The sequence below is a fragment of the Camarhynchus parvulus genome, chromosome 4 (assembly GCF_901933205.1).
Source record: "Camarhynchus parvulus chromosome 4, STF_HiC, whole genome shotgun sequence".
Taxonomy (NCBI): domain Eukaryota; kingdom Metazoa; phylum Chordata; class Aves; order Passeriformes; family Thraupidae; genus Camarhynchus; species Camarhynchus parvulus.
In genome coordinates this window covers 59,956,949-59,965,891 of record NC_044574.1, presented here as the reverse complement: position 1 = coordinate 59,965,891, position 8,943 = coordinate 59,956,949, and the positions used below count along the sequence as shown (strand labels likewise).

At 51.5% G+C, this 8,943-nt stretch overlaps 1 protein-coding gene across 1 annotated transcript; it reads left to right on the top strand.

The window, feature by feature from the left end:
- The first annotated feature begins 5,312 nt into the window (after nt 1-5,312).
- On the top strand, nt 5,313-7,579 carry LOC115903654 (dentin matrix acidic phosphoprotein 1-like). The gene is made up of 4 exons (XM_030948288.1): nt 5,313-5,375; nt 5,475-5,516; nt 5,939-6,193; nt 6,320-7,579. The coding sequence occupies exons 1-4, from the start codon at nt 5,313-5,315 to the stop codon at nt 7,577-7,579; spliced, it is 1,620 nt and encodes a 539-aa protein (XP_030804148.1).
- The last annotated feature ends 1,364 nt before the right edge of the window (nt 7,580-8,943 follow it).

The following is an 8,943-nucleotide window of genomic DNA, read 5'->3' as shown; positions in this document are numbered from 1 at the left end:
GATTTTGAGGATTCAAATGTCCTTGGAGGTATGAGCCAAATTGCTGATGATCTCTTGCTCAGAGCTGCACTGATGGTGTCAGTTTTTCCAGGCTCCCAGGGGACTGTGGTAGTGCTTCCTGTCCAGCTACACTGAGCAGCAATAAATTTAGCCCGAGTGAGCCATAATGACAGCACAGGAATCAGAGGACTCCTGACCGCTCTCCAAGAGGGTCTGGCTCTCCCTACAGACATCTTCATCCCTCGAGCTGCCAGCCCTGTCCTGACTTCTCTGCTCCCTCTGGGCGCCTTGTGCCTCCGCATTACCCGTTTGCACTCCTGCAGTGCCTACAATCATACAATCATTTCCACTAGTCATTTCCTTCTGATGTTTTTTCCCCCTCCAACAAGAAATCAGGATGCTGTGACTCAGGAGACGGACACATACCTGACCTGCATAAAGAGCACAACTGCCCCTATGTCACCCTGAGCAGTTCACTGATGTGATCAGGGGCAAGGCTGGCCCCTGATCGCTGCTATATTTTCCTTGCTGAGAGCACTGACACTATGCTGCTTTCCAGATCTTTGCAATTCCAGTTGGATGGGAGCAAGCACAGGGTGAAAGCTGCAGAAAGCTTTTCGTATTAAGGCTGCATTATTGTTCCACTTCCAGCTTGTGATTGACAAATACTTACTGCTCCGACCTCCCAAGGGGTTGAATAGTGAGCAGGAAGTGATTGTAAAAGATATTGTACTCTGAATGAGATGTTAGGAGCTGTAATTACCCTCCGGTGTCTCTATGATTACTGCTGTCAGTGCTGAGCTATTGACAGCCCAGTGTCACTGGAGCTACCTGGTAGCTGTGCCAGCATTGTCAAAACAGGTCCCTGCTGTGAGGCAGAGCTGAGCATCTGTCCCTGCCCTGATTTTGGCTGAGGGCAGCAAGATGCAGCAGTGCCTGTGTACAGGAAGGTGTGTTGGATCTGAAAGTGGCCAGGCAGAAATGAGACATCCTTATCCACATCTGATGAAGTCACAGGCTCAAATTAGTGAATTCAGCCAAGTTGATGGATGAATATAGATTTATTGAGCCTGACAATCCAGTCACACACATCTGGGAGGGATGGCACAAAGACTTGTCCAGCCATGAACTCCAGCTGCAGTGAGCATGATGTGGATAGCAGTTATTGCTCCATGTGTTTTGCTTTGGCAAAAGTGACACAGAGCAGGTACAGCACCTGTGAGACTTTGTCCCAACAGACCATCGGGGCAATATGCTGGTTTTGCTGGAGGTCATTGCTCAGAGTAGGATGGTAGAAAAATGCTATAAATAGACATATATAGAGTGTGAGGCTGGCACAGGAGGTGGGAAGTGAGGGATTTGGGGAGATTGCCTTGCATAGGTTTTGGGAAAGGGCATGGTGCATCTTGTGAGTAGGATAAGGTTGGTAGCTCCCTTTGACAGTGTCACAGAGACTTTAAACAATCTGTGATGTCTGAAATAGGTGCCTGAAATAGAGCAAATGACTGGTGCCTTTAAAGTGCCTTTTTTCTCTGGCTGTAGAGGAAACTCCATGGTGGACATGGAATACGGTTGATGATCCTACCCCTGTGCTGACAGGACGCCAGGGGAGAGGGCTCTTGGTCTTATGCAGAGGTCTGGCATTAGCAGGTGCCTTTTGTGTGTCTGTATTTCAGGGCCTCTGGACTCAGGCTCCTGTGAGATGTTCTTTTCCAGCAAGGAGAAGTAGCAAATTTTAGAGGCTTAGAAGAAATCAAGGCTGAGCATGGCTCTGTGCTGTGACAAACATGCTGGTAGTTCCAAATCACAGCATTTGCAGCTATGGGGCTTGCTCCCAGAAGGAGTTGGAATATCAGTGTTGCTCTTCAAACACCTAAAATGTCATCATTAGCTACTGGGCTCTGTGTCATGTTAATGCTGTGAATCGCAGACAATGTTTACTCAGGTAACAAAATGAAACTGTGTTATAACGCCTGTCACCAGAAAGTGTGGGGGAAAGGGATTTGGATTTGGATCTGACCATAAGGTAGGAGCTGGTGCTGAGTGGTTGAGTGCTGAGGACATGTGCCTTGGGTTCTGCTCTCATCCTAGTCTTCCCTACTCCCCTCATTCATTGATCCTTTTCCTTTTGATGCTGCTGTCAAAATCCTTAAGTCTACTCAGGCGAGAAGTGCACCAGCAACATTAATATTATTAAAATACCCTGGACTGGAAAAAAAAAGAGGAAACAGTGGTTTTTTCAACACTATGTAGTTCTTGAGTTTTTGATGCTGAGCTGTTATGTTCTTCCTCCACCAGCTGGCTGGCTGTAGTGCCAGCTAGTCTTTTGGCTCTGGTGTCTCTTATCCCTCCTGCTGTCTGCACTAATTTCTTTCCTCTGTTCTCATGAACACTACACAGTCCAGACTGTCAAACAGAGGAGTGATATTCCTGCATCTTCTTACCAGCTCTGCCACCTTTCTAGTTTCTGACTTGCCACATACTCCCTGGTAGTCTGAGGGTGCCAACTTTAGCCTGGCCAGGCTTCCCCTATCTTCCTTCCAGGGCCTGAGCATCTTGGTAGGGTAGGACTTGTGGAAATGCCCAGTGGCATTTAAAACACCCAACAGACACCTGCTGCTCCTCTCCTCAATCCATTTCTCACCTTTGATGTAACAACAATAATCCTTAATATTATTTTTTCTTTATAAGTTTAATTGTAAGGTTGCAATATGCGGGCTGGGATTTCCTTTCCTTGAAAAACACAGGCAGATCTGCTTGGGCAATCTGGCTAATGCTGTAGGATGATCTCTGGAAGGGATTTGGGGTGCAGACCTCATCGATGGACCCAGGGCTATTGGAGATTACAGGGATGTGGGTCAGGTCAGTGTGCTGTCAGTGAGCATTGTTGGGTGTGCTGGTGCTGCAGGTGTTTCAGGGCCTTTGCAAAGGAGGGAAGTGACCTTGGGGTAGTGGCTGGTGGGGCAATGGGTGATGTGTTATAAAAGAGCTGGGCATGCAGAGCTTGCTGTTTATCTCTTTCTTGCACCACAGCACCTGGACATGAGGCACCACCAGATCTCTGGGGGCTAAGTTAAACGCAGGTTAGATATTAAAAAAAAAAAAAAAAAAAAGACAAAACATGGTAATTGTTGGAGGTGCTTAAAAAAGGTTGGTAACATGAACTCATAACCGGCTGGGGACAGGGGTATAATTTTGACACAGGTCAAAAGGAAAATACATCCCATGGTATCTGCGGCAGGGGTCAGGTGGGGAAGAAGAGGGAAAACGTGCTGAAGGTATGGGCACAGAAATGAGCGGCTTGATGGTGACTGTCTTGAGGCCAAGCGGCTGTGGGGAAAGCAGTGGGGCCACAGTGGCTCTGGGGCCTCCCTGCATGGGGCGCAGGAGGAAGGAGAAAAGTTAACTCATCACATTCAGCACCTTGTAGTCCTCGCAGGACAGACACACATGGACTGTGGGCTGGTAATGAGGGGGGGAACAGCAGGAGATTGTGAGGATGAAATTACACCCAGCAGCCAGACTGACTTGTCTGGTTTCACAAGATGCTCTGTCCAGCACGAGGCATGCCATCTGGATGCTGTTTTCTACAGCCTGAGCTAATTCAGATAACCTGCAGTTTACAGAGCCCTGACTCAATTCTGACCCTGCCCAAGTTTCCTTCAGCCATTTATTTCACAGTGCCAGCATCTCCTGTGAATGGCAGCAAAGCTGCAACCCTGTCCATGTCCCCATGGCACATATTGTGGTCTGAGTTTTCCAGAGCAGAGGTAGCATCCCCTCCCTGTCCAGCAGCTGGAAGGAGCACTGGAATGCTACACTCAGTGCAGAGTGTGTGATGCTCCCTATACACTTCCATTTAGTATTTCCTTTCTTCCTGGTACAAGCACCTGTGTGGGCATGAAAATAAAATATGAGTACTCTCTAGGGTGGTTTTGTGCTCCTGCCCCAAGGTACAGAACAGGGCTGAGACCTGGCAGGGAAATGGTCCCTGTGTGTTTCAGCACCCTGGCCCATGGCACAGGGCAAACTCTGCTCCCAAGGTTAGGTTGCCCAGGTTAGGAGGACATCATCCCTGGGATGGGGTCCAATGCTTGGCGTGGGTGACGCTGTAGTTGTTTGCGTGTGTCATGGAGGGAAGTGTGTGAATGGGATAAATTTAGCAGTCAAAACACAGGGCCAGCACAGTCTGTCATTAAGTGCCTTCCCATCTCATCATCCTGCAACCACAAGGAGCTTTTTTAGGGCCAGCGTCATGGCAGAGGCCAGAGGAAGTGTGGGAGGCCAGTTCCTGGTGACACCTCCAGGCGCAGCGGCGCTGCCCGGTGGTGCCATTGGCTGCCCCCGGCCCGGGGCTGGCACTGACCAGCAGTTAAATGCCTGCCCGGGCACCCTGGGACACACAGCCTGGAGCATTCCAACACAGACAGCCAGTTCATCCCTTCCCCAGCACCATAGGAGACGGAGGCTTGCATCACACCTTGAGGTAAAGGTCTTGGTTTCTTTGGGTTGATCTGGCATTGCCTGGAGGCAAAATGGCAACGTTTGGGAAAAGGGGATGAAGATTTCCTCACAAGTTTTGGTGGAAAGCAGGAGGCTTATCATCTGGGATGTGGGTGTTGCTTTGTCAGGGAAGAAATCAGAAGTGTGCTCGTTCCAGCATGTTTTGGGTGCAGGGTGATGTTCAGTGTGGTTAGTGTATCCCATAGGAAAGAGGTGCTGGGCTGGGCTTAAAGAAAATGCTTGGAAAATGAGAGCAGAGCTGGAGAAAAGCCCCCACTGCTTTATCTACCTGCCAGGCAGCAGTGCTGCTGGGGTGCCCACCCAGAGGGCTCTGGAGATGCAGCTCTCTGAGGCACTATCTCATTGGGATGCTCCACTTTGGAATGGTAGAAGATTTTATGAGGCTGTGAGGACCACTCCAGGTGGGAAGTGCAGCTCTGCAGCCCATGGTCGCACAGTGCTGCCCATCTGAGGTGCAGGCTTCTGTCACAACCACTGAGCTCAGCTGAGTGGTGACATTGCCATGGGAACAGGAAACTCAGGGGAGCTTTCCTGCTCCTTAATGATGCTCAGACAAAAAATCTGCCAGTACATGGCTGGGTATTTCAAATCCCAAACTAAAGGGAGGTTTCTGCACAGGAGGTGCCAGGAGGTGGCACAAGGACAAATCCCTGTCTTGTTTGATGACATGCCAGGCTGAGCACTGTGATTTGGGAGGGCTTTGTGAGACCAAGTTCCAGCCAGAGGCACATGCAAAGGCTTTGCTCTAGCCTGTAAATATTTCATTCCTTGTTGCAGCCACAGGGACCATGACTGACATGAGGGCTGCATTCCTGGTGCTAATCCTATGGGCTGTGGCGTATGCTTACCCTGTAAGTACCCCCTGGACTGACACTCCCACCCCAAACCCCTTGGTTTTGCCCAGCCAAGGTGCACTGATCACTGATCAAATGTCTCCTGGATGTGTTTAGGTGCCTGGCCATGAATCCCCCCACCCCAGCACCCTGCAGGAGGTAAGCCACAGGTGCTGCTGTCCCACAGGGAGCAGCCCCTCAGGGAGCAAGTCTGGGATGGGGAGCCAGCTCTGGGCAAGCATCCTTGGACCAGGAACCTAGGAGGGATCTGCTGCTTCTATGGGTCTTTGAGCTTTGTCTATCTGCTCAGTCTTTTCAAGCTGGGTTGGTTTCACCCTGTTTTGACTTTCCTCCCTGAAAAAGTTCCCAGTTCACCTGACACCTTTTGCTGGGCTGCTCTTTTGTTGGTGGCTACCATTTTATTTTGTATCGGCAGAAATAACGAAAGGGCTGAGGTGCAAGTAATAGAAAAGATTTGAGCTCTTGCATGGCTTGGGACTGAGGTCCTGCAGCAGCAGCAGTAAAAGTACTGTGGTTGGTGTTTAATAAACCAAAAGCACCATGTCATGTTTTGCCTCCAGGATACCGCAAATGGAGATTACATCGGCAAGCTGGGCAACCGCCTAGATGGTGGGGATGGCAGACATCATCCTGCCAGTCCAGAGACAGGGGAAAATGCACTTGCCAGGGACCTGGCAGGTGGGAATGCCGTGGATGAGGAGCTGGGTGAGCTCAGTGGCCAAGATGTGGGAGACCGCGTTGAGCAGGCTCAGCACGTAAACCAGGTGGACCACGAAGACATGAGTGCCCACAATGGGAATGACCTTGGTTTCCTGGTGAGTGAGTGAGTGAGTGAGTGGAGAGGAATGTTTTGTTCTGCCAGGAAAGCTCCCTTGGCCCCAAAGCTGGCATTGGTCAAGGCTGTGCTTGGCTTTGCATTCATCTGTTTGTCACCTCCATAGGAGGTGGATGCCCGTGACACTGATGATGCTGACAATGGAGACCACTACGGTGCCAGAGCCAACGGGTTCCCCTCCCATGGTGGCGGGTTCCTGGACGAGGAGGATGACAGTGGGGACGACACCTTTGATGCCAATAGGGAAGAAGAGAGGGGTGAAGGCCCTACCTATGGGGCTGGTGCTGATGGGGCAGGGGAACACAAGCATGATGCTGGGCGTGGGGATGCCGGGGCTGGAATGGGGCACAGCAGCAGCAGCAGCAGCAGCGAGAGCATTGGGGCAGACCACCGACGCTACAGGAACTATGGGCACACCTACAGGCACAGAGGGGCCAGCAGCAGCAGCCAGGAGGAGAGCTATGACTTCCAGGACGAAGCCATGCAGGGGGATGATCCCTCTGTCTTTGACGGCCCAGGCAGCAGCTACAGGATGCGCCACCCTGGCCCCCATGCTCTGGGGAACAGTGGGGAGAGTGCCCAGGGGGCTGGCTCCCACCGCTGGGAGGAGGGTGACAGCAGGTCCCCCGAGGTGGAGGATGGTGACTCTGGAGAAGACAGCCCATCTGTGGAGAATGACAGTCAGTCAGAAGAGCCTGTTGACAGCCAGTCAGAGGAAAAAAGCTCCAGCCACTCCAGGCAGGATGGGGATGAGGATGGGGATGGGGATGGGGAGGACAGCCCCTCCAGGGAAGATGAGGACAGTGAGTCCAGGGAGACCACTGATGAGCAGTCAGATGAAGAGCCGGGGGAGACCCCAGAGGTGGTGAGAACCTTGAATGAACACAGCAACAGTCAAACCTGGGAAGGTCAGGAGGACTGGGATTCTGCTGAGGACAGGAGTGTGCTGTCCACACCTGACAGTGAGTCCAGGGAAGAAGAGAATGAACTGAGCAAGTCCGGGGAAGATGATGATGACCAGAGCCATTCCACAGAGGACACTGCGGAGGAGTCAGAGGAGGATGAGAATGACTCTGTGCCAAGCACATCAGCTGAGAGCCCAGAGGTGCCAGAGGATGACAGCAGCCCAGAGGACAACACAGGTGAGGACAGCAGGTCTGCAGAGAGCGACAACAGCGAGTCCCAGGAAGATGAGGATGACGTGGAGAGCCACTCCCAGGAGGATGCCACTCGCGAGTCCAGCAGCCACGGGGACGACAGCTCCCTGCAGAGCCTGGAGAGCGGGGCCCACAAGCAGCGGCTGGGCGCCCTCCGCCACAGACCTGCGGCTGATTATGATGACAATGACTGCCAGGATGGGTACTGACCTGTGCCCCGTGACCTCAGCAGCAGGAAGGGTGTGGGGGGAGGAGGGGTTAATTTATTTGCTATATAGCCTGGTCGACTTCTTCTCAAGAAGTGGTTAAAATGGAGTGGCTAAAATGGTGTGGTCAATGCTGTGGTTAAAATGGAGTCGGGTTTGCCAGAGCTAGGCCTGGGCATGCTACACAGGGAATGAAAGGCTTGCCAGGCACAGGGAAAACACTGAACCACAGCAAGAAAGGGTATTTTCTGTATCAAACTGGAGAGCAGCTGAGAGCTGTAAGTGCCAGCAGGGTGATGCTGCCCACTTGCCCCAGGGGCACAGCGGTGGCTTGGCACTTCTGGGCATGCTGGGCAGGCCCCTGTGTTCACTCCTTGTGTTTACCTACCCAGACTCCAGCTGGCGCTTTCCATTAACTCTATGTCCTGCACATAAAAAAGAAAAGCTACAGCTGGTGTGCACATGTGGTGCATGGGCGCAGCAGGGTGTGAAGTACCACTTCAGGATGGGATGTATGTAATATTTTTATTATTTTGTAAGAAATGTACAGAAAACATTATACTGTATCCTTTTTGCACTTGTATTTCAAAGCTGAAATATACCCTGTCGATTTCTTTAATCACCATTAAAACCACCAAACTCCACTGTAGTGTGGTTTGAGATGTTGCAGTTTTTTTTCTCTGGGGTGTGTCAGGGTCTGCAGTTTGGGGCTGGACCAGAAGGAGCGGGAAGCAAAGGGCAGGATATTTGTGTGGAGAGCCACAGCATGCCAGGAGGAGGGGGAAAGCAAAAGCTGAGGGTGTTCCCACTCCCTCTATTTCCAGGTGCCCCAAAGGCCACCCCTGCCCCTTGGTGAACCTGCAGTGGAGTGGAAAATCTGGCTGATGACTCCAGTGAGCTGGGCCTGAGGCTTTGCTATGTTAGGGCCATCACCTCCTGCAATGTGAGCAAGGGTTGTGCTGCTCTTCCTGAGGTGCTGGAAAGGTGTCCCAAGGCATGAGGACTCTGCTGGTCCACTGGCTTTGTGTGGCCATGGTGGCCCCTGGTACCAGGTTCCCTGCAGCAGAGATGCAAGGTAAAGGTGTTACCATGCCTAAAACCTGTTTTACTCTATGTGACATTTGGTTGGTTTTTTCCTCCTATCAGCAAATAAACAACATGTTATTTAAAATCACATTATTTTAAATGTCACCCAGGCCCTTCTTCCTTGTTCACATGTGCAAGACAAGCAGTACAATGTGGGTTTCGATGCTGAAGGTGAAGCCTTGGGCTGTTGTGTCACTCTGCAGTTTTATAGCATGGAGTTGTGGCTCTGCAGGGGACAGTCCCCAAGGGGCCAGGGTGAGTGGGTACATTCCCTTCAGCTG